Source organism: Sphaeramia orbicularis, chromosome 13 (genome assembly GCF_902148855.1).
Source record: "Sphaeramia orbicularis chromosome 13, fSphaOr1.1, whole genome shotgun sequence".
Lineage (NCBI taxonomy): Eukaryota > Metazoa > Chordata > Actinopteri > Kurtiformes > Apogonidae > Sphaeramia > Sphaeramia orbicularis.
This window is the reverse complement of record NC_043969.1, coordinates 47678860-47706856: the sequence shown is the minus strand read 5'-3', so window position 1 is coordinate 47706856 and position 27997 is coordinate 47678860. Positions and strand designations below refer to the sequence as shown.

Here is a 27997-nt window from a genome sequence, read left to right as displayed (position 1 = left end):
CAGAGTAATTCTGGTGTAAATTTTCTAAATACATATAAATACATGAGTATACGTAATAAAACTTGACAACACGATAAACCAGCACTTTTTCCGTGTGTTTTGCAGTTCATTTTTATTAACGTATATTTTTAAGTGACACTCATCACTTCCGTGTTGTACGATCATCTGATTCGCTGCTGCCGGTTTTTAAATCACAGAAGAAGAAGCAGACAGCGGAACCGGAAATACCCGTCGGACTGTTTTCAGAGACGCACGGGCCGCCATCGTTGGACGGCGGACGTTAAACTGATGTGGAAGGAAAACTTGTGTTTACGGTTTGCTCCCTCTACTTTTCGTTACCCGTGGTTATAAACATGCGCAGCGGTCCGGCGGACAGGACTGCGTGAGGTTTGGAATCTCCTGAAGAAAAATGGACCCGAGGTTTGAGGACGAAGTGTCGTCGGTGGTGGAAGCCGCCATCCAGGCGACCGTGTCCGCCTGCAGGGAGCTCTGGGCCAAAGAGGCGCCAAACACCGCGGACTGGCAGGAGCCCGGACTGGGACAGATCCAGGACATAGAGCGGTGTCTGGTCGTTCGGGTCCTCAAGGTGTTCACGGAGTTCTCCGCGGAGCTGTTCGAGGAGATCGAGTCTCTGAAGGCCAAGGTGGAGCAGCTGGAGGATGTGCTGCAGAGGAAAGCCGGGCAGCTGGAGCAGGAGCTGGAGGCCCGGGTGGGCCAGCTGGGCAAAGACATGGAGCAGCTGGAGAAGGAGCTGAAGAGCATCAGCGACGGCGGCCCCAAGGCGGACGGCGGCCCGGGACACATCCTGCTGCAGGACGGGGCTCTGCTGGGTGAGAACCGGTCCACTGTGGCCAGGCCGTAGCCATGGAGACGACCGGGGGGGAGGGGCAAATCTGGAGCCCCTCCAACCTGGGGAGAAAAACATCCACCAACACAAACTATTAAAACCCACATGTTGAATGTGTCCGTAAAGTAAAGAGTTCAGGTCATTTAAAGGGTCAGCTGACTCTGAAGTCACACTGCAGAGAAAACTGACCCAAATCTGACTGTACTCTGACTGACTGACTGACTGACTGACTGACTGACTGACTGACAGATGGATAGGTATGTACTTTATTCATCTCATAGGGAAATTTACAGGTTCCAGCAGTGTCCACAAACTTAAGATAAAAACAAACAGTAGTAAAAACACAATTGTAAAAAAACACTGTAACTTTCCACAAGGAGTCAGTGCGAAGGAGACTGTCGGGCTTAGAGTCAGTGCAATGAATGAGTCTGTGCAAAGGATAAAGTGCAATGTGAACAGTGTGTGTGTCCTACAGTCCAGGAGCACGAGGAGTGTTCATATGAACAACTACTGCTACTTAACCCCTGGTGGCCTGATTTAAAGAAAAAAAAAATCACACCCAGACCACTGTCACGTGTGGTCCTAAATCAGATACAATCTGATGTTTATAAGGAGCCTGTTTACATTCACTCTAAGGCTCCGTTCAGACTGCAGGCAAATGTGGCCAAATCTGGCTTTTTTTTTTTTTTTGCCAATATGTGACCTGTATCTGATCTGTTTAAGACAGTTTGAACAGCACAAATCTGACCCAGACCACTTTCATATGTGGTCCTAAATTCGATATGTATCTGATATTTTGCAATCTGACTTCAGTCTGAACAGCCAGGTCACATTTATCCAACCTTTACATCTTTGAAATGTGACAAACGTCACAAATTCTGCATCCCAGGACTGTTACTTCTGTAAACGCAGTGCATGCCTGCATGGTCACATATTACGTCAGGACCTGTTTTGCGCACGTGGGTCAACTTCAGGGTCACATTCAGTTCATACTCAAAACTGATAGAAGACACATTTATTCAAATCGGATTTCACAAAAAAAATCTGAATTGTGCATTAAGACCTGCTGTCTGAACGTAGCCTAATACTGCGATCATTATCTGATTTCTGGAGTTATCAGATTATCCAAGTTACTGTGTAAACAGCAAAAGAAAAAAATCAGATTAACACACCTGAATTTTTCCCCAATACTCTGATGTTTTCACACATGTATGGCTGTTCATCTGATTAATTTCATTCTTTTATATTTACACATAGGTTTAAAAAAAAAAAGAGACATCATAGAAAATGGAAGTGATGTAGTCAGATGTGCAGAAGATAATAGGAAGTCTGATTCTGCCATCACTACATATGTACGTACACTAAAAGAAATCTAATAATAAACTGAAACATCTAAACCAGGGTTTTTCGGTTATCGTATTTCTAAAGTGCATGTAAACACATCACATGTGGTCATTTGTTTAATTGCAATTCTCTGATTACTCCCAGTTATCAGATTTTATGGTCGTGTAAACAGGCTTGATGTAATTTCAGTCTGAACAGTCAGGTCGCATCTCATCTGACTCGTACATCATTGAAATGCGACGCAGTTCTTCACTAGAGGAGGCGGGACCTGCAAAGATCCATGTTTACTTCCTTAAACACAGTGACGTTACTTCAGGACCATAGACTGTTCACACATGAGTCTGATTCCATCACATTTATATTATAATGTGAAAAAAATGCAAAAAAAATCTGAATTTCCACCAAAAAATGTAATTAATCATTAAGACCTGCAGTGTGGCTATAGCATCAGACTCCCATGAGTCTCTGTTGCTGTTGCCATGGAGAACAGGCGTTTGTTATTGAAATTAGTTTTAATGTTGGGAACTCGTGCAGTGACGTAAAATAAAAGCTGCTGGTTTTTCTGTTCTGTTGATGATTTACTGATGACATCATGTGACTTAAGTCTCTGTGCTTTGATCCAACTCAGAGGCGGCTGACGAGGACCAGGACTCCACCCCCGTCCTTCCGTCAGATTCAATGGTGAGCTCCGAGGTTCTTCTGGGCTCCGACCCTGAACCCACCACGGCTCCACTGGTGTCGGTCAGCAGCGTCAGTCCGGCTTCAGCGTTGCTGCTGGCGGGAAGCAGACCCACTGTGGCCCAGAACAACAGATCAACACCTGCCGTCTCTGAAATGACAACAGCCTCCCAGCTCCTCGGCCCGGGGTCACCGGGGTCTCCGCCTCCTGTCGCCCCCAGTCCAGACTCCAGTACGGTTGGCGGTCTGGATTCAGCACAAGAAAAGGTCAAATCCACCGTCCTGATCATGTGCATTATTTTATCCACTGAAGTGAGCTTTTTACAAGCAGCGTATTATAAATTCTAACTAAATGATTAAAGAAAAGGATGATTATCAAGTTAAAATAATACAATAATAAGCATTTTAAAAATCTGAAATTACACTGATTTATTAGAAATATTAGAAAATGAAACCATGTTTTCCATGAAGACTCACATCAGTTTTCAGATTTCAACGCAGCCCTTAACTCTACCATCAAATTAAAATAAAGACTAAAGTGAATTATCATTTTTAATCTCCATCCTGGACTCCTTAGATTCATTCCATCATCACCTTTGGAATAAAATAAACTGTTTTTACTGGATTTGAGCTCAATGTGACATTTCACTTCTCCTGTTATTCCTTTTTATTGAGTCCTTTAAAGTGTTTGACTCTGCTGAGAAGTCAAACATTTAGTAAAAGGCCAGCGTTGTTTATTTAAAGCTTTATAATTAATGCAGATGGAGCCAGGTTTTTTTAATTCATGGACCAGGACTACCCATAATGCATTAATGCTATAACCCAAACCCTTGAACTGTGTGTATGTGTGTGTGTGTGTGCATGCGTGTGTGTGCACTATGATGTCAAATCAACACAGAAAGGACTCGAGCCTTGACATAAGTCACCAGAAATTCAGCTTTTCTTGTTCAGTTTCTAAATATCTTTAGTGTTAAATGAATTTTCCAAAGGTCTGTATTTAATGATTAAAACTGTTTCTATGATGACAAAATGCCCATAAACCTGCTGTTTCAGATGTGGATGTTGCATTAGCATAAGTCAGTGTTTACCTGTAAAGCGCCCCCCCCCCCCCCCCCCCCCCCCCAGGTGTACTTTTTGTCTTTATTTTCCTGTAAGATGAAGCCTTGCTCTGTTTGTTCACCTAACATAACTAAATACAAACCAAATAATTGGATTTCTTTCTACAGAAACCTGTGGAGAAGGCGTCTACACGGAGGACAAAGAGGAAAAGACAAAGTAACATCAAAGCTGAAAAAGGTACGAGTAGGTCTTAAACTCCTTAATTTGATAGATTTTATTTATTTATTTATTTATTTTAATTTCAAACATGTTAAACATTCAGTTCTTAAATGACTCGTGTACATTTGCTTTTATTGCTGTGTTTGAAAAAGAAGAGGAAAAGGTATAAACTTATATGTTCCTGTTACACATGAATCTGTTCAAATAAAGAACAGAACAGTACAGTTATATTTCTGTCTTTAAACACTGACGTTATCGTCCTGGATTAAACTGCTTTTCTGCACCCTTAAATTTATTGAAAGGAAAATATAAAATACATTTTTTAAATAAATATATGTTTTTACTTTGCTTTAATTCATCTGTTAGACTTCATAATTTGGTATGAGCAACTGGCAGAAGAAGTTACTCTTTTAAAAAAAAAAAAAAAAAACTACCATTGAATTAATCCATAAACTAATGCTGCTTCAAACTCCACAAAAACAGAGAAATTAGTTTGTCTTCTTGAGTTGGCAAGAACAAAACCAGAGTTTAGTCTGTCCCGGACATTTCATACTTGACAAGAAAGTCAAATGCTGAACGCCTGGGAGGTCCGCTCTGTTTTTACACTGTAAATATGCAAATAATATTTAATTCTATATTTATATAAAGACAAAATTTCTTATTTTTCTCTTCATATTTTATTTTTCACTTGTTTGTGTATTTTCTACCTGTCTTTTTCTCTGCACCTGCTTGTTTGTTGTTGCTGTTAACTGATATTTCCCCACAACGGGATAAAGTCATCTTATGTTTTCTGCATTAACCACACCCACTTCAAATACCCGACCAATCCAGCAATAGTTCTCGCACACCGCATGAGAAGAAAGTTCTGACCAAGGTTATTATTATTATTACCGAAATCTAGAATTGAGAAAAACATTTTTGTTAACTGAAATAAATAAAAACTATAATTTAAAAGAAAAAACAATAACTGAAACTGTATTGTGTGCTTACAAAACTAACTAAAATGGATAAAAACTATGATAAAATTAACTTCGTTTTCATCTTTGTCAATGTCAGATTGATTTGAAATCAATTTATTTGGCTGTAGCAATTTTATCTGGCACCACCGTACGGCACTTCATGGTCCGTCACTTCTCGTCCCCACTCTACCGGCAACATGGAGACTAAAGTTCGGAGACAACAGCAGAGTCCGTATGGGATTTATGTGAATACGACGGCGAGAAATACAAAAGATATGAAAAAAACTAATATGAAAACTAATAAAAAACTAGCAAATCTGCTCTAAAAACTAATTAAACTAACTGAATTAGAGGAAGAAAAAGTCAAAACTAAATCGAACTAAACTATAATGAAAAATCCAAAACTTATTCTAACCTTGGTTCTGACCAGACGCTGTGTCGAGAACGAGCTGCGAGAAGTCCAAAACCGAGGACGAAATGGAGTCATTAAGTTCTCAGCCCCGGGAGCGAAAATAAAATTCCCTGTTCTCTCGGAGTCTGTCGCAGGCTTTCCTCTGCTTTTCTTACTCGTTTTGTTTCCGTCTCAGATCCCGTTGACGACGTCCCTGAAGACACAGAAATGGGCTCCGGCGACGTTCAGGAGCGAAGGCAGTCGAGGAGAGAGTTGAGGACAGCGAAGCGTTACTTCTGTGAGTTCTGTCACATGGGCTTCCACTGGAAAGGCGAACTCAACAAACACATGAAGGTCCACAAGAAGCCGTTTCCCTGCGGCCAGTGCAGCAGAAGTTTCCTGGAGCAGTCGTCTCTGGAGAAACATCAGCTGAGCCACGAGGCACGTAAAACCCCGCTGCCCTTCCCCTGTCCTCGCTGCAAGAGGTCGTACCGGAAAGAGCAGTCGCTTCAGAACCACATGAAGCGCCACCAGCGGACGAAGCAGCCCAAGCCCTTCACCTGCGAACAGTGCGGGAAAACCTTCAGACTCGAGCAGTCGCTGGAGAACCACCTGGCGCGCCACGAGAAGCAGAAGCAGATGTACCAGTGTCCGCTCTGCGACAAGGCCTGCAAGACGGCGGTCCAGCTCAAGTGTCACATGGTCGTCCACTCGGAGGAACGGCCCTTCAGCTGCGCCACCTGCGGGAAGGAGTTCAAGAGTAAAGACACGCTCCGCTTCCACCAGATGGTTCACACCAACGCCAAAAAGTACAAGTGCCCGATGTGCGAGGAGACGTTCAAATACGCCCACTCGCTGACGGTGCATAAGAGGAAGCACACGGGCATCACGCCGTTCATCTGCTCCGTGTGCAACCGTTCGTACAGGACCGGGACGGCGCTGAAGAGACACAGCGTCGTCCACACCGGCGAGAAACCGTTCACCTGCCACATATGCGGAGCTCGATTCAGTCTCAACAACAACCTGAAGAGACACATCCGCATCCACACCGGAGAGAAGCCCTTCACCTGCCAGGAATGCGACAAGAGCTTCTCCGACAATAACAAACTCAAGTCCCACATGTTGGAACACGGCGCCCGGAAGCCGTTCATGTGCGACCTGTGCGGGAAGACCTTCCTGTTCAACTGCAGGCTGCTGGTGCATCAGAAGTTTGTCCACGCCGACCGCAGCGAGGAGTCGGACGGGATTCAGCGGTACGTCAACAGCAGGCGCAGGAACAAGACGTTGGTGAAACCGTACAGCTGCAAAATCTGCCTGAGGGGCTTCAGCGCCACGTGGTCGCTCAAACTCCACGAGAAAGGCCACAGCGAACAGAAGGAGTTCAGCTGCGGCATCTGCGGGAAGTCCTTCCACAACAAGTACTCGTTCAGCTACCACCAGCGCAGCCACACCGGGGAGAAACCGTTCGTTTGCGACGTGTGCGGGAAGAGGTTTTTCCAGGCGAGCAGTCTGAAGCAGCACGAGCGAATCCACACGGGCGAGAAGCCGTACAAGTGCGAACAGTGCGGGAAGGCGTTCAGGACCGACGGGAACTTCTACAGACACATGAGGATCCACACGGGCGAGAAGCCGTTCGAGTGCGTCTACTGTCACAGGAAGTTCCACCAGTCTAACCAGCTCAAGTCGCACATGCAGGTCCACACCGGACAGAAGCTGTACGCCTGTCAGCAGTGTGGGCGGGGCTTCTCCGACTCCAGACAGCTTAAGAAGCACAGCTGTGACGCGTCGTAGGTCGAACTCGGAGAGAGGCTGTCGGTCGATTTAAGGCAGGAGCGTCAAACACACGGCCCGGGGGCCAAAACCGGCCCACCAAAGGTTCCACTCCGGCCCGTAGAATGAATTTGCAAAATATTACACTGAAGATATTAACAAACAAGAATGTTAAAATCATTTTAGTTCAGGTTCCACATTCAGACCAATATGATCTAAAGTGGGTTGGACTAGTAAAATAATAATAACTCCAAATGTTTCTCTTTTGTTTTCGTGTAAAAAAAGTAAAATTACATCAAAATGTTTATGTCTACAAACTATCCTGTCACACAAAATATGAATGATCTAAAATGTCATAGGAGGAATAAGTTCAATGTTACCAATATTCTGTCTGTTACTAAATGTTCGGTGTATTTGTAGATCCACTGTGATCTGTACGTTAGAATGAACATGTGTAAATGGTAAGTGGAGACATAATATTATAATAACTGAACTTATATTTCTTAAGAATTTTCAGGTTGTTTATGTTCAGATTTTTAAAGGATAGTTTATAGATGTAAACATTTTCATAATGTAATTTGACTTTTTTCAGTTATTTTTTTACTGGTCTGGATCCACTTTCGATCCTACTGGGCTGAATGCAGAACCTGAACTGAAGTGAGTTTGACTTCCCTGATTTAAGGGAAACCGTCGGATCTGTGTCGGTCCAGTGCCTTCCTGTTCTACGTGGGTTTAATGTAGACGACAGTAGCCGTGTTTCCACGAAACTTCAAAACCGTTGAAAAATTGTTGAAATGTCAAAGAAGAATTATGTGTGTTTCTTTAAACCAGTTTGAAGTCAATAAGTTAGTTTGTGTGATGTCACCACAAGGTGGTGCTATGGTTAGAACAGGGATGGGTGGAGTAAGTGTGTTGTTTTATTTTATTTTTTTTTTATTTATTTATGTTTGTAGCAGTTTGGTTTTGTTTTTTACATCTACTTTTCCTCAAGACAAACCATTAACCAATAACTAGAATCTTTTACTATAAGCTACATGATGCAAGCAGGTGGTAGTTTGGATTTATATACAATTTTAGTTTGTATTTTACAGTTTAGGTCTTTTTTTCACATTCCACAAGAGGCTGAAAGTTGATCAGTTAATTCAGTATATTTCCCAAGTACAGCAGTCTGCTGCTGTATTACATCTATAAGTATACATAAATATTTTAACCCCACTGGTTGGTTCTACCTGTTTCTACTGTCAGACATATTCTAGTTCTTTATGGGAATATTTGGGAAATGATGGACATCAGTCATGAGTTCAGTGTATCAGAACTGACTTGATTAAGATATTATATTAGACGTTTCCCATTTAGAGCAGTGAATCTGGGGATGTTGTAAGTTGGAGATGTTTTTTTTCACACGTCTGTAATGTTTTCAGTATGAAATTCCCAAAAATCCATTTATGAAAACACGGCTACTGAAAACAGTAACTTGAATGATATAAGATCAAAACAAAAGTCATAAAAGGGACGTCGTCTTGACAGTTGAACTAACATTTTCACATGTCACTTAAGGGCTTTTTCTGACATATTGACACTTTAAAGTTCTCATCAAACAGTGAGTTGAATGCTGTTTAGTTTTGTATATTAATGTTTCTTGTTTTGGGGCATGAAGAAAACGAAGTTGTGTATTTGGATACGCACCATGAATGCAGAGTATGGGACCTACAAAATATTTTTTGATGTATTTGTTTCGAATAATTTAGTTTCATGGGATTTTAAGTGATCCATCATAAATAATGACTAAAAGCAGAGGCAGCTCTACTCTTTATAAATATTTAAAGTATTGTTTTCAGCATTTTTTTTTTGTCTTTAACAACTTCAGCTTCAAAACCATTAAAAAAATAAGAATAATGTTTCCCTTCCGGACAGTGTGGCCATTTCAACATTAAGATAATCTATTGATGGTTTGAAGATAAGTGTTAGTGTTTTGTGTCTGGATAAGATGTATTAAGTTCTTCCAGTTTTTGAGTTGATTTTTTTAATGCGGTTTGAACAGTTTTGTAAAAAAATAAAAAATCTGTAATCTATTTTGAATTAATTTATGTGTAAATGCATAAGATGTAACTATTTTCATGATAAAGGTGATTAAATGGCTTCCCTGCGTTTAGTTTAGTGCGCTGTGCCAGTGTCACATGACTTTTTTTTTTTTTTTTGCTCGTTATTAAAGTAAACAAAGCCACTTAAGTGCCACTTCCGGGTTTTATTTTGAAGTCTCATGTTCTGTTTCCGCTTCCGGTGTAATACTTGCGCAAACTACACTTCTTTCTCGTGCTTTCGCGCTTATTGAACATTTTATGAATGTTAAAAGTAACTTTACAGCAAAGTTAAAATGGCAACAAATTTGGTGTTTTATTCGGAAACAAAATCCATCGTAGAGACTGTTATTAAAACCGCCACCGACGTCGCAAAGTCACAAAATGGACATTTAACCAAAGAGACGCATCCATATAAGGTGAGTAGAAACTTTAATTTAATGGAATAAACCTTTAATAACATGCACATGGATGGCAGGTGGGTTTGTTTATCCGGTCAGAAATGCTTTAGCCGGTGAAGATTGCACCGACAGAGACTTTGGCTTTTTAACGGCAGCGGGAACAAAGATGGCGGCTGGTGAAGGAGTCCGTTAAGAGTTCAGAGTTTGATTAAAACTGGCTTCAGCGGAACAGGAACTGGAGCGTGTTGGTTATACGTAACTTTTCTTGTAGATATGTGTTTCTGTCGGGGATCTGTGGGTTTGAAAACACTAAGTTTAAGTTTATTTCTGAATTGTGAATGAAGTGTTAACGGTTGGTAAAGAAGCGGAGACTGTTGCGCCTCCTGGTGGCGCGGAGGGGAACTGACACCAACTTTTTTTTTTGTACAACTATAAAGAACGTGAGTATACAGTTCTAAATTTTAAACAAACATCAAGATGTCAAAAGAGAAAAAGCATTTGAAAATATAAGTTTAAGAAAATAATACATAGATTTAAAAATACAAAGCATAAAATACAAATTATAATAATAATAAAAAAGGAAATAAGTAAATAAATAATAAATGCAACAGAGAGTTCAGTCAGTATTGAAAAATTGTTTGTAAATAGCCAATGTGTAAATGCTTTTTTTATTATATATGAATGCTAAAGATTTAATATAATTTTCAAATTCTAATAGGAAGATTTTAAAATTTGGGTGTGTTTTAGTACATTTGTTTTTATGTATATGAAATTTTCCAAATAATATGAATAAATTTACAATAAATTCTAGATTGGACATCAGCTGTAAACACATAATGTTACTTTTATTGCATTACATTACTTTTATTACACTTATCAGTGCCCTGAAGCCCATGAACATTAAAGTATCTCTGAAATAAAAGCTGGAAACAGATATTTGACTCTGTGGAAAGTGTGTTCATTTAATTCAGAGGTTTCCAGAGAAATTCAGTATGAACTGAAGTAACATCATGATTAATTGACTGCAAATAAATCGACATATTAGTGTGTTTTTATGTCTTTAATTGTAAAATGTAGGAGAATGAAACTGAGCTTATTTTCTTTGATGTTGTGGAAAACAAAAATGTCATGCAATATAAGAAAATTAAAACAATTAATTCAATGATGAAAATAAGAAAGAAAATGCACTAAGATTAACTTAATACTTAAGTAAATGCAGAAAAGTGATCAAAATAATCAAGACAATTACCAAAAATGAACAAAATACAATATTAAATTAATTACAAAACAGACAAAAAAAATTGAACAAAATAACAAAGAAAATTTAGAAAAGTGAATAAAATAATCACCGATGAAAAAAATGAGTAAACTATTCACTAATTTGTGAAGTCAATTAATTTAACTAATTTGCTCGTTTTGTGTCGTGACCTTAAGTTTGGGAGAATCTGATTTAATTTAAAACAAAAAAACCCTGAGATTTAATTTTGAAAAAATATTTGTGGATTTCTTTTGATAACTTGTGCACAGAGAAAGAAAAACCAAATCTGTTACTGGAACTGGATTTCAATCCATCTGGCTTTTATAACTGTCCTACTACATTTTTTATGAACAGAGGTGGTGGCATGCACATCCATTTGTTGAAAGGTGTGCAGGATCCCAAAAAACAATGGATGAAAGAATGAAATAAGGTCCACACAACCTGTGAGTTCCCAAAAATTATTTATTCACCACAGTAGAATAAATAAACGTCACTACTGTGGTGAATAGATATTTTTTGGAGCTCACAGGTTGTGTTTTTGTGTATTTAATTCTTTCATCCAATACATTTTTTCTCACAGTGTAAATAAATGAATCCATGTGAATGTCCTGATGTTTCCCTTCATCCTTCATTATGTGTTTGCACTGATTTCTGCTTTATTTCCATCTCAGCCACAGTTCGACACCATCGTGGACATGTTGGCTCGAGAAGCCACCAGAAAGATCAGCTCCATCTTCAGCCAGGTTCTGCTCCACAGAAACCGGATCCTGAAGACCAGGGTGGAGCAGCTGGAGGCCGAGCTCAAGACCACGACCGAGAACTACGACAACGCCAGACGGTGGAGGGAGAACGTCCTGAAGGGCTGCCCCGTCGTCTTCCAGGACACTGGACTCATCTACACCTTAAAACTGTTTGGAAAGTTAGTGGGACCCTCAGAGGATGGGACCACAGGAACCTCAGACCCCAAAACAGCACCAGAGATGCAGAACGGACCCGACTCTGGTGAGTTTACATCCAATAAAAATAAATATTCAAATAAACCACAAATACATGAATACATTTAGAGTTTACTGGTTTGTTAACAGGGAATAAACTGAAACAAAACCCAACTTGAAATAGAAAAAGACACATTTGTAAGCTGAAAAAAAAGACATAGGGAAAAAGGATTTTAAAAATAAATTTAAAAAAATAAAATAAAAATAAAATGGGAAAAATTGGGTTTGAGCCTGAAAGAAAATACATTTAAAGTTGCAAAAACACAATTTAAATCAGACATACAAAAATAATATTGAAAACTAAAAGATTACACTACAATAAACAAAAAGATAGAACAAAAAATTAAACTGAAATATACAAACATTTGAAACTTTTTTTTTTTTAGACTGTGAAAATAAGCGTCCTTGAGTTTTAGTTTGAAAACCCTGGTGGTGAGTCAACACGTCTTCATGAAGAACGCAGTATTTCAGCTGATTTAACGTCATTGATTTCTCACGTTTCTGATTTTTTTTTTCTTCATGTTGTTGCTCAGATGATGCAGAGGAGAATTCAACAGTAGCAGCATCTTCCACCAACAGACCAGGTAAGAGCTCAATAATAATAACAATAATAATAATAATATATTTGTATGGCACTTTTAACCCATAAAGGCCCAAACATCCACCATCTACTGATCTAAACTGTTTAATACCTGTTGATCCATTAATCCTATCAATACATGTAAAAAAAATGGTGTAAAATACAGTTTGTCATCTTTTCATGGTCATCAAATTTGACCCATTTGGACATTCAGAGGCTCCGTAGTTACCATGGAAACACCGTCATCTTCTACAACATTGATTCACCAGTAAAACCCATGGAGTTGGATCAATGACAGTGGATGGACATACTGGGTTTATATTCAGTTAATGATATATTTTACTGAAAAAGACACTTTTTTCCAAGTTTTCTATGTTTTTGATATAATAACCCTCAAATGTGATCTCAGCATGATGATTAAAGCAGATGATCCGTGAAATAAACATAAGAATATATGGGAATTGCCACAGAAGTAACACTGGGTCTTCATGGGTTAAAGCCTGATGGGACCAAGGATCATACAGTAGAAATCAGAAGAAAGTGTGAAAACAATTAAAAACGTGTAATTTTGCATGTATGTGCATATATACACATGAAGAAGTATCATTTAGTGTATAAGTAACTTCATGAACCCTAACAGGACGGTAAATGAGAAGGTCTTACCGCATAATTAACTATGTTCTTTTTTTTTTTTTTTTTTTTTTTTTTCAGGTGGTGCAGAGGAGACTTCAGAACCAGAACCATCTCAGACCAACAGACCAGGTCAGAGTTCAGATGTAAAAGTGGAACAAAATAAACAAGTATTAACGAAACTGAACAAAGTAATCACCAATATTAACAAAATAAACAAATAAATCAATAAATAAACTACACATAAAATATATATATTTTTTAATTGTACTAACTCGTTTATATCTAAATCCTCATGAACCTCATGTCTTACAGCTGTAGACATGATGTGTCCCAGTATTTATGTCCATATAGTTTATAAACATTCATATTTCCTTGAAGTTTAATGGGAGGTTTTTCCTCCTTAGTAAGATGTGATGAAAGTAGATGGTTAGTTTTGGTAGAAAATTATTATTTACAGTCAGAATGAGAAATATTTTAGAAATTTAGAGGAAGAACATTTAAAATCATAAACATGGATGAAAAAAAAAAACTTCATTGCGATAAATGAAGTCAAAACCATCTCTGAGGCATTTTGGAAACAAAGATAACAATTTAACCCAAACTAACCAGTGCAATGATATTTATCCCATAATATAAAACTATATTCTGACATTAGTCATTATTGTTTTGGATCCCAGACCCCGTTAGAAAAGAAACACCTGGATCCAACGTGTCCACATACTTTTGTCCACATGATGACCGGTGTAGACATGAGGTGACCTTTATTTTCTAACTCCTGCGCAGACGCTGCTGTGGATCCTGTCACTGAACCCACAGAGTCCATGAACGCAACAGAACCCAGTAAAACCAGCAGCTCGACCCCGGCACAGACCAGGACCAGGAGGAAAGCCAAGGTCTTCATCTGTGAAATCTGTGATAAGGTCTGTTACCGACAGTTCCACCTCCAGAAACACATGAACACGCACCGAGAGAAGAAACGCTACGCCTGCGACCAGTGCCCCAAGAAGTTCTCCTACGAAAAGTCGTACGAGCATCACCTGCTGCTGCACGAGGAAAAGAAGCACCGCACCTTCAAGTGTCCGCACTGCGAGAAGGCCTTCAAGAAGAAGACCAACCTCCAGAGTCACCTGATCGTCCACTCGGACTCCAGACCCTTCACCTGCTCCACCTGCGCCAAAAGCTTCAAGACCAAACAGTGTCTGCGCTCCCACCAGGTGGTCCACAGCGCCGACAGGAAGTACAGCTGCTCCGACTGCGGCGAGACGTTCAGGTACGCCTTCACGCTGCGGTCCCACCGGAGCGTCCACACCGGAGTGTACCCGTTCAAATGCTCCGAGTGCGGCAAAGCCTTCGCCAGGAAGAAGTCTCTGCAGATGCACCACGCCGTCCACAGAGGGAAGGTGTTCACATGTGAGACGTGTGGAGCCGGGTTCACCATCCAGCAGAACCTGAGGAGGCACATGCGCATCCACACAGGTATGGGCGGAGTCACAGGGAAACGGTCACGTCAACATGTCAACACGCCACCATCACATACAATCGCAGAAAAATTGATTAGACCGTCCTTATTTTCTTCAATTTCTTGTTCATTTTAATGTCTGGTCCAACTAAAGGTACATTTGTTTGGACAAATATAATGATAAGAACAAAAATAGCTCATAGTAGTTTAATTTCACAGCTGATATCTATCCATTTAACATGTTTTCTGGATAATAACCAAAATCACTTCAGTTCTTATATCAATATCTGTGGCATTGTACTGACAAAAACAGTGCTTTAGACATTCCATGTTTTCTTTTCTGTCTGTTTTAGTCACATGACACACAGGAGTTAGGACTGGATTACATAACCATTGTTTTTGATAACTTTTGATGGTCTAATAATTTTTTCCACGGCTGTATGTAGCGTCAAACACACATAAAGACACAGGGGACTGGGGTGTGGGGGTGGGGTTATGACACGTACAGTCCAGTGTAAAAGTCTGATCCACCTTTATCTGTATTGTTTTTCAGGATTGAAATGATCATATTTGTTTATAATTCTCTTTTCATCACATACCACAAAAAAATACAGCAAATATGTTCACAACACAAAAACTGAATTAAACCTGTTGTAAAGGTTAAAGTCACCGTTTAGTTTGACCTCTGACCCCAGGATGAGAAAAAGCACAATTAGAAACATCTGATGTGTTGAATCAAACCTGATTTTGTTCATTTTTGCTCATTTTGTTGATTTTTGATTGTTGATTCAGTCCATGTGCTGTTGTGTCTTTGGGCAAGACACTTCACCCTCCCTGCCTCCAGTGCCACTCACACTGGTGTATGAATGTGTATGAATGTTTGGTGGTCGGAGGGGCTGTAGGTGCGAATAATCAGCCACGCTTCTGTCAGTCTGCCCCAGGACAGCTGTGGATACAGATGTAGTTTACCACTACCAGAGGGAGGATGTGAGAGCAAATGACTAATGGATCCACTGTATGCGCTTTGAGTATGCGTTCATAGAAAAACGCTATATAAATCTAATCCATTGTTTTTTATTTATTTATTTAATTTTGTCGATTATTTTTTTCATCTGTTCATTTTGTTTATTGTTTTCCTTTTGTCCATTTTTATATTTGGTTGTTATGTATTCTGTTCTATTCTTATTTTCTGATGTATTGTTTTTTTTTCCATTCTTATTGTTTTTTTTATTGACTAGAGTGGCACTCAATGAACACACAATGACAGTAACGGCTATTCTGTTCTATTCTATTCTGTTCTACTAGCGCGTTGGGATCCACAGGTTCTAGATGTGGTCGTTTTTATGCTGCTGTGTATTTGCGATGCTGTTCTGCATTTGTCCAGCAGTCACCGCCAAAGCATTCTTGGCATAGCAACGTGTTTGTAAGGCTGTTGTATCCAAAATTACTAATATCTCCCAAAATATTGGTCCTATCAACTTGCTGTTTTCACTAGTCTGTTCCTTAACCAAAAATACATCTGTGTGACAAACTGCAGCAATCAGCTCTGTACGGATTTAGTGTGAATCCTGAGACACACACACACACACACACACACACAGAGGCCACTTGGCTTTTATAATATAGATTCTGTTCTCTTCTATTGTTTGGTCACTAGAGGGCGCTCTGTGTTTCCCTGCAGGTGAGCGGCCGTTTGTTTGTAAGATCTGCGGACAGAGCTTCGTTCAGGATAAACTCAAAGTCCACATGCTGATTCATGGCGCCCCCAAGACCTTCATGTGCGACCTGTGTGGAAAAACCTTTCTGTACAACTGTCACCTGAAGAAACACCAGAAAACCCACGACACCCAGAGGGTTTACATGAGGAGGTACTACCCATCGACCAAAAAACGCCAGGCGCGAACGGAGCCTCTGAACCGCAGAGTGATCTACAGACGGGACAACACCACCGTGGATCTGACGCCGTTCAGCTGTAAAACCTGCCACAAATGCTTCGCCAGCGCCGGCGCCCTGAGCCAACACGAGCTCAGCCACGGCGGCTTTAAACAGTTCAACTGCGACAAGTGCGGGAAGTCCTTCTACCACAAAGCCACCTTCGACTACCACCAGCGGGTCCACTCCGGAGAACGGCCCTTCAGCTGCGACGTCTGCGGGAAAACCTTCATCGTCAACCAGGCTCTGAAGCTCCACAAACTGCAGCACACCGGGGAGAAACCGCACGCCTGTGAGCACTGCGGGAAGGCCTTCAGGGTCCGGGCCAACTACAGTAAACACCTGCTGATCCACACCGGGGAGAAACCGTACGAGTGTGAGGTCTGCGGGGTCCGCTTCAGACAGCTCACACATGTCAAGTTCCACATGCAGGTTCATACGGGGGAACGGCCGTACTCCTGCAGCCGATGTGGACTCGGATTCTCCGACTCACGGCTGCTCAAGAAACACAGATGTAATGAGAAATATTTATGAAAGAGAGGATCCAGGACCCGAGCATCTGGAGATCAAATAAAGAATCTGTACCAACACTTTTCCTGGTTCAGAGTCGGTTTGTTACTGATGCGACAGTAAAGACACGTCAGCAGGAGTCACAGTAAAGGCCCATTCATGTTCACTGTACCTTCGTAAATAGGTTTGTCCGTCTCAGTGTCTTCCATCTTTGCCTTCATACCTCCATGCGTCCATTGCATTGGAATGACTGTTTGTCAATCAGTCCACCAGAGGGTGCACTCTTTATTAACATACTGGCCAGACACCCCCCAAACACCCACTTTCCTATTTAACTTTTCAACTTCCACTCATCATTGACATAATAACTACACACACACATAATACACACAGCACACTCATGCCAGCACAATACATTTGACCTACATCAGTATTTCCAACAGCCACCACACGTCTGTTCTGTCCCACTGTCTTGCGTCAGTCTGCCACTTTGTTTTATCCTGTCCCTGTACACTTTTGTCTGTATGAGCCCTCCCTGTAGTTCCCGGTGGTACTACTCTATATTCTCCATTTGGGTTTGCATCCACAAGCTCCTGGAAAACAGATAGAAATACGGATGTAATAAACGCAGAGGACGGACAGGACACTCCATCTGTTTATATATGTCTTTAAGGTAGAGCATGAGGGGGCCTTAAAACACATGGAGTCGTTTCTCCAGAAGATGAACACTGTCTGCTTGTGTTTACTACTGAGGTTTATCTGATGTAAAGTTAAACTATCTGTGTTTTCTTGAGTGAATTTAATGCACCCAATGGAGTTCAGTAGAAAATGTTTATGGAGATGCAAAAAAAACAGTTTCTACACTTTCACAATGATCCCCTTCTTCTTCTACTCTGTTTGTTACAGTTGTGTGTTAAAGTCATAGTTCCACCTTCTGACGATGTTGTACAATGTGGTTTATTCCCAAACCAGTCCATAGAAAAACAGAATCTCACCACAAAAACCTACTAGACCTTCTGTTACTACGACTACCACCAGAAATAAGCCAAATTTTCTAACATTTTATTACATTTTTTTGATTTGAGCAAGAGCATTTGCCAATGGGGTCAGCATAGAAATCTAACCATTTTAAGACTTCAAACTAGAAAAAAGTCCAAACTTTATAGACATTTTTTAACAGTGGAAGAGTCAATAAAAATGTAGATCTTGATGTATGGTAGTAAAATTGGGTCCAGAGAAGACACCAGATCTGTAAAGATCGTGAATAATAATAATAATGTCCCATGTATGTGACTAAAGCTGAAAATATGTATTTAATTATAAGTTTATTCGATTGTTTACTCTCACTTTAGGAGGTAAATATGTATTTATTGTAGACTTCATCTCTTATTGTGACAGATACAGAAACCGGAAGTGACTCTTGGTCTAGTTCAAACCCACGAAGGCTTTTATTTTGAAGGCGCATCTGTTGAACCGGAAGTAGAAGATGGCGTCGTGTGTTTTGGCTCCTGTGTTTTGTGCTCCTTAAGAACCGGGGCTTCACACCAGGGGCCGTTTGTATCTGTATGAAACCGCAGTCCGAACTCTGTTCTATGGCGGAACCCGGTCTGGTCGGGATGGCGGACCTGGAGGGGCAGTTCGGTTCCGTTCTGGAGGTTCTGGTCACCGCCGCCGTCTCCGAAATGAGTAAAGTAGTCCGCGGCTCCGCGTCACCGAGCGGGACCGAAAACACACCAGAGTCCACGGAAGAGCAGGTGAGTCCGGTGGACTGGTTCTGGTTCTGGTCCCGGTCCTGGCTCTGGTCCTCTCCCAAACAGGCGTCCAGACTACCAGCTGATCATAGAAATTGAAGAGCTAGCTAACACCGTACCCGGCTAACTCCACCCGGACCCCCGGGATACTGGACCAGACCGGGCCCGAATCCGGTCTGGATCTCAAGAGCCGATGTGGTTTATGAGGAGACCCCCAGCACCGACACGGATCCACGTCTGGACGCCATTTTGAGTCGGACAGGAGGCCCGTTCTGTTCTATGTGCTGTAGGTCTACAGATGGACACAGGTTCAAGCGGACCTGGACCCAGGACCAGGACCAGGACCTGGGATCAGAACTCGGAACTGGAATCAGAACCTGTAACCCGGACTGGGACCAGAACCTGGAACTGGGACCAGGACCTGCAACCCGAATCAGAATGTGGATATGTTATTGATTAGAATTATTTTGTTGGTAGTATTTTTGTTTGTTTGTTTGTTGACTTCTCGTCGTTTTTGTTCATGTTAAGAATTATTTAGTTTACATCATCAATTATTTTGTCCATTTTTATTTTATTTATTTGTTCATTTGTTGTTGCTAATTTGTTCATTTTTATCAATGTTTTATTACATTTTGTTCATTTTTATTAATTATTTTGTTTTTGTTCATTTGGTTGATTATTTTGCTAATTTTATGGATTATCCTGTGCATTCATTTTATTTACTCAGGTGACTGTATTGTTTATTATTTGGTTAAATTTTCTTAATTCTATTGACAGTAATTTTCATTTTTATCATTTTGTTTTTTTGCTGATTACGTTCTTCATTTCTTTTTCATTCTCTTGGTTTTGTGGTTTATTTAGTTCAGCGTTTAATTAGTCTTGAATCATGAAACTAATCTGTCACAGTGTTTTTTTCATAGCTTGTGTAAAACACATGTGATATGGTGATAATTCTGTACCTGCAGGTGATTCTGATCTCATGTCACTGCATCATGTGGTGGGGTGGCCTTCATTAACTGTATAAAGTCTGACTGAACTGTAACTGACTGTGATTTTCTGAAACCGTCTCGTCCTCAGCTCGTCCAGTTCAGTGTCTTCATGACGTCTTTGGCTCGAGAAGCTGTGTTGAAGATCTGTCGGCTTTTCCATGAATGTTCATCCCTGCTTCGACTTGAGGTACGTCACATTTCCATCACCTCACGACCATAATATAACTATTAGGAAAAACTACAACAACTCGTCAGATGGTTTAACAACAGGTTTTTTTTTTATAATGATTCAGAACATTTATCACATGATCTGTTGAGAACTTAGATGATTCAGAATAAACATCAAAATATGAGTTGAATATTAAAGGCTGGGTGATGAAACATAATAATAATTATCACATGCTCATATTCAGATTTAATATGATGATAGTGGTTGTTATTGTGATGTTAGTCTTTTAGTTCTTAAGTTTTATGTTTACAAAATCCAAAAACACACTGTATTACACTGTTCTGAAAGTTACTGGTCCAACCTCCTCAGACTGAGGACATTTTTGGCATTTTTACATCAAGTAAATGTCTTGATTGGAAAATGCAGAATGCAACAGTTTTTTCAGATACTTTTTATTTTATGGAATGTACTTTGCAGTAGATGTTTTGTTAAGTAAAGCAGTGAAACTTTAGTCCCCTTTTTTTGCTGGGTCTTCAGGAGGATATTTCTAAAGATATAATGATTTCATCATTATAATAATTTGAAATGACAACATTCTACCTCTGTGTTAAATCTGCTGCTGTTAAATAATTGTCATGTTCTGTACGTAAAGACCACTTTAAAACCACAACTGATTGACTTTCACATCTCTTTTTACCCTCGGCCACACTGGTTCCAGGGTATTGTCATCAGTTGGTCGTCTGTCTGTCCAAAAACTTTGGCGCGCACTGATGAGTCAGGCCACTGGGTGCAGTAGTGCACCTGATAAGTCAGGCCAGGGGTTTTCAAGTGCACACATGTTATGCTATTTTGCTGAATAAGAACTTAGATGGTGCACATTTATTATTTAATAATTTATTTCTATTGAAGAATTCATTTGTCAATGTATCCTCATGCAATCACTTCCAATAATGTGTAATAACCCTGTCTAATGTGAATTATGTGCAATAAGTCGTGCAATAATCCTCTGCTCTGACAACAACAATGCAATATTTATTCCCACAGGGTCTTAAAAGTCTTGAATTCACAAACCTGCATTTAATACCTTAAAAAATCTTGAAGTCCTTCAGACTGATGGGTTTAGTTTTGGTTGGTTCCAGGTGACGCAGGGCGAGGCTGAGATCGAGGACCTGAGGAGGAGGCTGGAGGTGGCGGAGACTGAACTGAAGCTGGTCCTGGACAGCGGCGGAGGAGGAGGGAAAGACGGAGAAGAGGAAACAGAGGACGGAGGTGGACGGAGCGAAGACGAGAGCGACCTGGTCCAAGGAGGAGACGAGGACCAGAACCGGACCAGGCAACGGCCCGGGAGGAAGAACCGCAGAGGTAGGACAGATCAGGGACCAGACCATGAACTAGATCAGGTACCAGACAATGAACCAGACCAGGGACTAGACCAGGGACCAGACCATGAACCAGACCAGGGAGCAAATCAGGGACCAGATCAGGAACCAGACCATGGACTAAACCAGGGAGCAGACCATGAACCAGATCAGGGAGCAGACCATGAACCAGATCAGGGAGCAGACCATGAACCAGACCAGGGAGCAGACCATGAACCAGATCAGGGAGCAGACCATGAACCAGACCAGGGACCAGACCATGAACCAGATCAGGGACCAGACCAGAACCAAAGGAGTTGTAGTTATCCATGTCTGATCTGGGTTTTATTGTTTATTTAATCTTTATTTAACCTGGAAAAAAAACTTGTTGAGGTTAAAAATCTCTTCTCCAGAGCGTCGTGGCCACAACAGCAGCAGCAGAATTTACTGACAATAGAAACTACAGTCATGCATCCACAGTAAAAATGTACATAAAAGCCATAATGAAAGTGAAGTTCTAAAATCATACATAAAACACTAAACTAATAACATACATTAAAAACACCATCAGTGAATTAAACTGTACTAAAAGTATAACTAGAGTCAATCCCAGTCGAAGTCTTTCCACTTCAGTGATACTAGATCTGGTTCCTCTTGAATATTTTCACCTTCTAAAACCAGTAACTGTCTTTATCGTCCACTGAACCCACTTTGATTGAACTGGAGCCACTACTAAACCTCCGTCTGTGGATTTTCCAGGTGTTTCTGGTGGCGACGGCGCCGTGAAAAGATCTCCCATCATCCACCTGTGGAAAGGCCGAGCCTACGAGGTAAACTCTAAGGAACTGGATGTTTTCTAACATCCAAGGCTCCAGCAGTCATGAACAAACAGAAAAGTCATGGAATTATTAAGGCGTATTTTCAGGACAGTCATGACATTGAATAAAATCGACTCAAGTTTTGGGAAAAATATGGAATCATTAAACAGAGCAGCTGGTTATAATGGGATTAAAATAGGACAAATGTGAAATTTTAACCATATAATCACAAAAGTAGGAGATAAAATGAACAAGAAATTATGTCCAAATATTAAAAGTATAAATTAAACTAACTGTAGATAGTTTTTCTCTCTATCTGGATGAAAAATATGACAATACATCAATCATCATTTTAAAGCTTATATTTAGAGCATTTTCACCTCTAGTGGATTTGTATGTTTGTCACTGTTGACGAATATATATTCCAGAATTTTAAATGTAAAGAAATTCACAAAACAGGTCAAACCTCAGATTGAGACGCTGAACAGACCTTTATTAAATGGAGTAGATCCATAAAATCACTCTTAATGGTTCTTTCATGACTTGATTAAAACTATATTATGTTACTGTAGTTTTCCTTCAGTTAAGGTGGATTTCACAGGTTTCACAACTCACAACCTTCATCATAAATCTGATCAATCCTTTTTTTCTGCAGATGTTTTGATTTCTTATTGGACTGAGGTGAGCCGGTGAGTGTTTGTAGGTTTAATTTGTTGACAAATCAATAAAAGTAAAAGCAAAAAAATGTCATAAAAAACAGAGCAGACCACAGATTTAAGTCATTATTTGACAAAAAAAAATAACTGTACTTTTGCAGAATTTTGGTTCTATTTTAGTCCTTAGAAATAAACTCTTTAGCTTCTTAATTTTTTTAAGTATTGGGAATTAATGTGAAAATAAGAATTACAGAATGACAAAGGTTGTTATTTTATGTTTTTTTTTCCGTTCATGTTGATATATGACATAACTTTTGTTATGATGTGGTGCTGTATAAATAAAATTTGATTGATTGAACGTTCATAAAGGCTGTGACTCATCAAGGAAATTATCTTATCATCATTATCGATTCGTGAAGAGGTCACACATACAACCCTCTGTAACCCTTAAAGAACTACAGTTATTTTAGTGGTGACTTCTAAATGAATGTTTCTCTATATTTACCCTTTACTAAGTGATTTATCATTATTTATGATATTATTAATCTCTGCATTTTTCAGTGTAAATCAGGTATTTTGCGCTGTTTCATTCACTGATCATATAGATGTTCATTAAAGCTCAGAGTAAATTCAAAGATTTTTATATCAACACATAGAAAACTGAAGAAAATGTACCTTTTCCAGTAAAATCTATCATTACCTGACCTTAAAAACATTCATCTCCATCCACTGTCATTGATCCAACTCCATGGGTTTTACTGGTGAATCAATATTGTAGAAGATGACGGTGTTTCCACGGTAACTACGGAGCCTTTGAATGTCCAAATGGGTCATATGTGACTCTGACCTTTGACCTCCTGTCTTTGTCCAGGACAGCGTCCAGGCGGTGATCATAAAGGAGGAGGGGCTGGAGGCGTTGTCAGACCCAGGTCAGTTCAGAGACGATCTGGATCAGGAGGATGAGGACGACCCGGACTACCAGGTCAGTTCAGGGTCTTGGACCCCAGAATCAGACCCATGATGGGTTTAATGAACCTGCTCTATGTGGGACATCAGTGTGTTTTTATTCCACACAGAGAAAGTGAATAGAACACATGAGGTTCAGATGCAAATTTAAATAAAAAATTAAGGAAAAAGGACATTTTTTGTTTGTTATATATTATTTTTATCTGTTTAGTTCATTAGGTAGTTTTGTTCATACTTGGTAATTTTTTTCTTCATTTTGCGTTTATATTTGAAGGTTATACATTGCATTTATATCTGTCACATAATTTTACGTCTTCATTCCTTTCTTCTTTGGAACTGATTTTACATTGAATAACACAGAATACATAAATGTATATCTTCCTAATGTGTTATCTTTCAGTTTTCACCTGCAAAAGCTGCTTCCTTTGATTCACTGATACATATAATCTTAAATGAATTGAAATGTGATAATGGTGATTAAAACATGTCACCATTATCACAATAATATATGAAATATATCAGACTTTTGGCATCTGTTAATGTCACTTGCACACTTATCTTATCTTATCTTATCTTATCTTGTCTTATCTTGTCTTATCTTATCTTGTCTTATCTTGTCTTATCTTGTCTTGTCTTGTCTTGTCTTGTCTTGTCTTGTGTGTGTTAATGCAGCTTTTAAATGGATAAATAAATAACTCTGTTTGTTGACTGTGGTTCAGCTGGAGGCAGAGAATCCAGACACCGCTGACCCCGCCTACCCCTCCAGACCCAAACGCATCATGAAGACGAAGCCGCTTCGAGGCCGATCAAAGAAGGAGGGTGTTCAGCCTCTGAGCTGCAGACACTGCAGGAAGACCTTCACTAAGCTGCTGCAGCTCAAAGCCCACCAGGCGGTCCACGGCGCCAGCGCCGACAAGCCCTTCCACTGCTCGCAGTGTGGGCGGGGCTTTGCCTTCCAGAGGAGCCTCAATGCCCACATGCTGCTGCACACGGGTCAGTGTCTGAGTCCACAGCACAGACCAGCTGTGGGAGTGGGTGACAGGGTTCAGGTCACTAGTGGGTTGGATAGAGATCAGAGCTCAGATAGTGCTGATTTAGTTTATTTTTAGCTCATTATTTTATGTTGTGTCACAATAGTTTCTTAAACTTTCAATCTGGACCAAAAATCTGCATTTAAACTGGGAAAAAAAAAAAAATTTCTTCTTCTTCATTCTTCTTCTTCATACATAAAACACAATAAAAGTCAGTTCTGAAACCATACATAAAACACGAAACAAAAAACATACATACAAAACTCCACCAATAATTTAAAAGGTATTAATTAAAAGTAACAACACTGTTCCTTAAAAGTATCTCAAAGCAGAACCTGATTCAGTCAGTTTAAAAACATCTACATCCAGCTTTATCCTTTTCCCAAATGACTGAATGTATTTACAGACACCAGACCCGTCAGTCCTATCTCCTTCTGTAAATTGTTCCAGGCAGTGGAACCAGAACATTTAAACGCTTTCTTTCCCAGTTCTGTTCTGACTTTTGGAATGTTTGTGCTTTTATTACTCATCTGTTTTATGTTTGATATATTCTGTCTTCTCTTCATTTTGCTGCAGGTTGTTTCTGTTTTTAGTTTTTCTAACCTCAGGTCATAGATTAAACGTTCTCCATGTAGATGAACTCTGGCTATTGAATAAAGAAATAACTGAAACTATCCTTGTTTGTGTTCAGGTGAGCGACCTCACACCTGTGACGTCTGTGGGAAGGGTTTCACGCTGAAGCAGCTCCTGAGGAACCACCAGCGCCTCCACGCCGAGGTGCGTCCATTTGGCTGCGACCAGTGTGGAAAGACCTTCTACCGAGCCCACGGTCTGAAGATGCACCAGATGGTCCACACGGGGGAGCGCGCCTTCGTCTGCCACTTCTGCAACAAGAGCTTCACCATCCAGGGGAACCTGCAGCGCCACCTACGGATCCACACGGGCGAGAAGCCATTCAGGTGCGAGACGTGCGGGAAGAGCTTCAACCAGGCAGACACGCTGAAGGGCCACCAGCGCATCCATACTGGTGAACGGCCCTTCAGCTGCGACACCTGTGGGAAGTGTTTCATCCAGAAGAGCGCCCTGAAGATGCACCAGAAGACATCCCACTCGGGGGAGAACTCGCTTGCCTGCGTGGCGTGCGGCACCACAGTGGCCTGCGTGGACTCACTTCGCAAACACCTGCAGACACACTCCACAGCCATCCCGTGCACGTGCGTGTTGTGCGGGCATCGCCTCAGCTCCATCACCGACCTGCGATCCCACCAGCAGCACCACACCGTGGACCGGCCCCACAGCTGTGGACTCTGTGGGAAGAGCTTCAAGTCTTCCAGTTACCTGAAGATCCACCTGAAGACGCACAGCGGGGAGCGGCCATTCGCCTGCGACACCTGTGGACGCATGTTCACGCAGCACAGCAGCCTCAAGTCACACCAGGTACGGCAGCGTGTTTGTTAATATCCCACAGAGGGAAGTTTCACTGTTACATCCATGTTTAAACAGTTTGAAAAGTAAATAGTGGAGCCTGATTATATTTAACCCTTAAAGACAAAAACATCCACCATCAACCAAAACCATCTACTGATGTGAAATGTTTAATACCTGTTCATCCACTAATCCTGTCAATACATGTAAATAATGGATGTAAAATACAGTTTGTCATCTTTTCATGGTCATCAGATATGACCCATTTGGATGTTCAGAGGCTCCGTAGTTACCGTGGAAACACCATCATCTTCTACAACATTGATTCACCAGTAAAACCCATGGAGTTGGATCAATGACAGTGGATGGACACACTGGGTTTATGTTTAATTAATGATAGATTTTGCTGAAAAATATACTTTTTCTCTGTTTCTGATATAATAACCCTCAACTTCAATCTGAGCTCTAATGATCTTGTTAAGTCTTTAATTTTAATTTTGTTTCAATCTTTTACGAATAGTGTAAAACCACAAATAACTCTCACTTCTTCAAGTTCCACGTCAGACAATAAAATGAGCCTTAAAACTAGAAAGAAATATGATGCAATAACTGCAACTTTATCAAGACAGTTATTTATGTCAACATCAACAACATAGCTTCTCTTCTACACTGTACACAAACAGTGGGTAATCTACCACATGTGCACTGTGTGCAGTGAAGCAAAACATCAAATTCTAAATCAAGAAGTTATCTTGACAAAGTGGATGGAATGGAACAAAATAAAGAAATTAACATGAAATAAGATTGAAATAAAAATAAATTAGAAATAATCATAATAATCAAAAATTCACTTTAAAAAAAAAAAAAAAAAAAGTCAGCAAATCAAGTAAAATTAGAAGAAAAAAAACTATGTCAACATTTTGATCATTAAAACATTTTTGTCTATATCACTGAGCCCTATCCTTCACTGAAACACTAAGGAGGTTTAATTCACCTTGGAGAAAAGTTAAAGACTGAACAGGGAACAGGTCAGCAACACTATTTATGCAAAATCAGTCTTTATTCTAAATTCTGCGTTTGAAAACGTTGTCACCTCCTCCAACTGTTTCCTCCAAAGGCGGTCCACACAGGAGAGAAACCGTTCAGCTGCGACACATGTGGGAAATGTTTCAGCAACACGGGCAACCTGAACCGCCACCAGCGAATCCACACGGGGGAGAAACCGTTCAGCTGTGAGACGTGTGGACGAAGCTTCAACCAGGGGAACAGCCTGAAGGCCCACCAGCAGATCCACACCGGGGAGAAACAGTTCATGTGCGACAAATGTGGAAAGAGCTTCTCCTACCTGAGGAACCTCAAGGACCACAAGTGTTTCTATGTCTGAGGCCGGGCGTGGTCGACGCCTCCTGCCCTGGAGGCGGAGCTCATAACATTCCATGCATCTGGAGTCCATGACCGAATGGATGGAATAAAGACGTAAAGCAGGGGTGTCAAACCTGCGGCCTGTGGACCAAAACCGGCCCACCTAAGGGGTCCAGTCCGAATAAATTTGCAAAGTGCAAAAATTACACTGAAGATCTTAACAGTCTAGGGTGTAAAACATTTAAGATCAGGGGTCCCATACAGACTAATGCGATCTGAAGTGGATCAGACCAGTTAAATAATAATATACAAATAATGTCAACTCCTAACTTATCTGTGTTTTAGGGTGAAAACACAAG

At 40.5% G+C, this 27997-nt stretch overlaps 3 protein-coding genes across 3 annotated transcripts; all 3 read left to right on the top strand.

Moving 5' to 3' along the window:
* Window positions 1-224: 224 nt before the first annotated feature.
* On the top strand, window positions 225-7466 carry LOC115432223 (oocyte zinc finger protein XlCOF6-like). The gene is made up of 4 exons (XM_030153099.1): window positions 225-830; window positions 2820-3136; window positions 4096-4165; window positions 5694-7466. The coding sequence occupies exons 1-4, from the start codon at window positions 410-412 to the stop codon at window positions 7286-7288; spliced, it is 2403 nt and encodes an 800-aa protein (XP_030008959.1). The 5' UTR covers window positions 225-409; the 3' UTR covers window positions 7289-7466.
* Window positions 7467-7781: 315 nt separating this feature from the next.
* On the top strand, window positions 7782-17194 carry LOC115431935 (oocyte zinc finger protein XlCOF6-like). The gene is made up of 6 exons (XM_030152652.1): window positions 7782-9764; window positions 11676-12006; window positions 12533-12583; window positions 13291-13341; window positions 13996-14688; window positions 16353-17194. The coding sequence occupies exons 1-6, from the start codon at window positions 9642-9644 to the stop codon at window positions 17135-17137; spliced, it is 2034 nt and encodes a 677-aa protein (XP_030008512.1). The 5' UTR covers window positions 7782-9641; the 3' UTR covers window positions 17138-17194.
* A 901-nt stretch (window positions 17195-18095) lies between these two features.
* LOC115431936 (gastrula zinc finger protein XlCGF26.1-like) lies at window positions 18096-27980 on the top strand. The gene is made up of 8 exons (XM_030152653.1): window positions 18096-18867; window positions 19942-20040; window positions 21162-21384; window positions 22140-22210; window positions 23726-23836; window positions 24540-24813; window positions 25543-26288; window positions 27394-27980. The coding sequence occupies exons 1-8, from the start codon at window positions 18679-18681 to the stop codon at window positions 27658-27660; spliced, it is 1980 nt and encodes a 659-aa protein (XP_030008513.1). The 5' UTR covers window positions 18096-18678; the 3' UTR covers window positions 27661-27980.
* The last annotated feature ends 17 nt before the right edge of the window (window positions 27981-27997 follow it).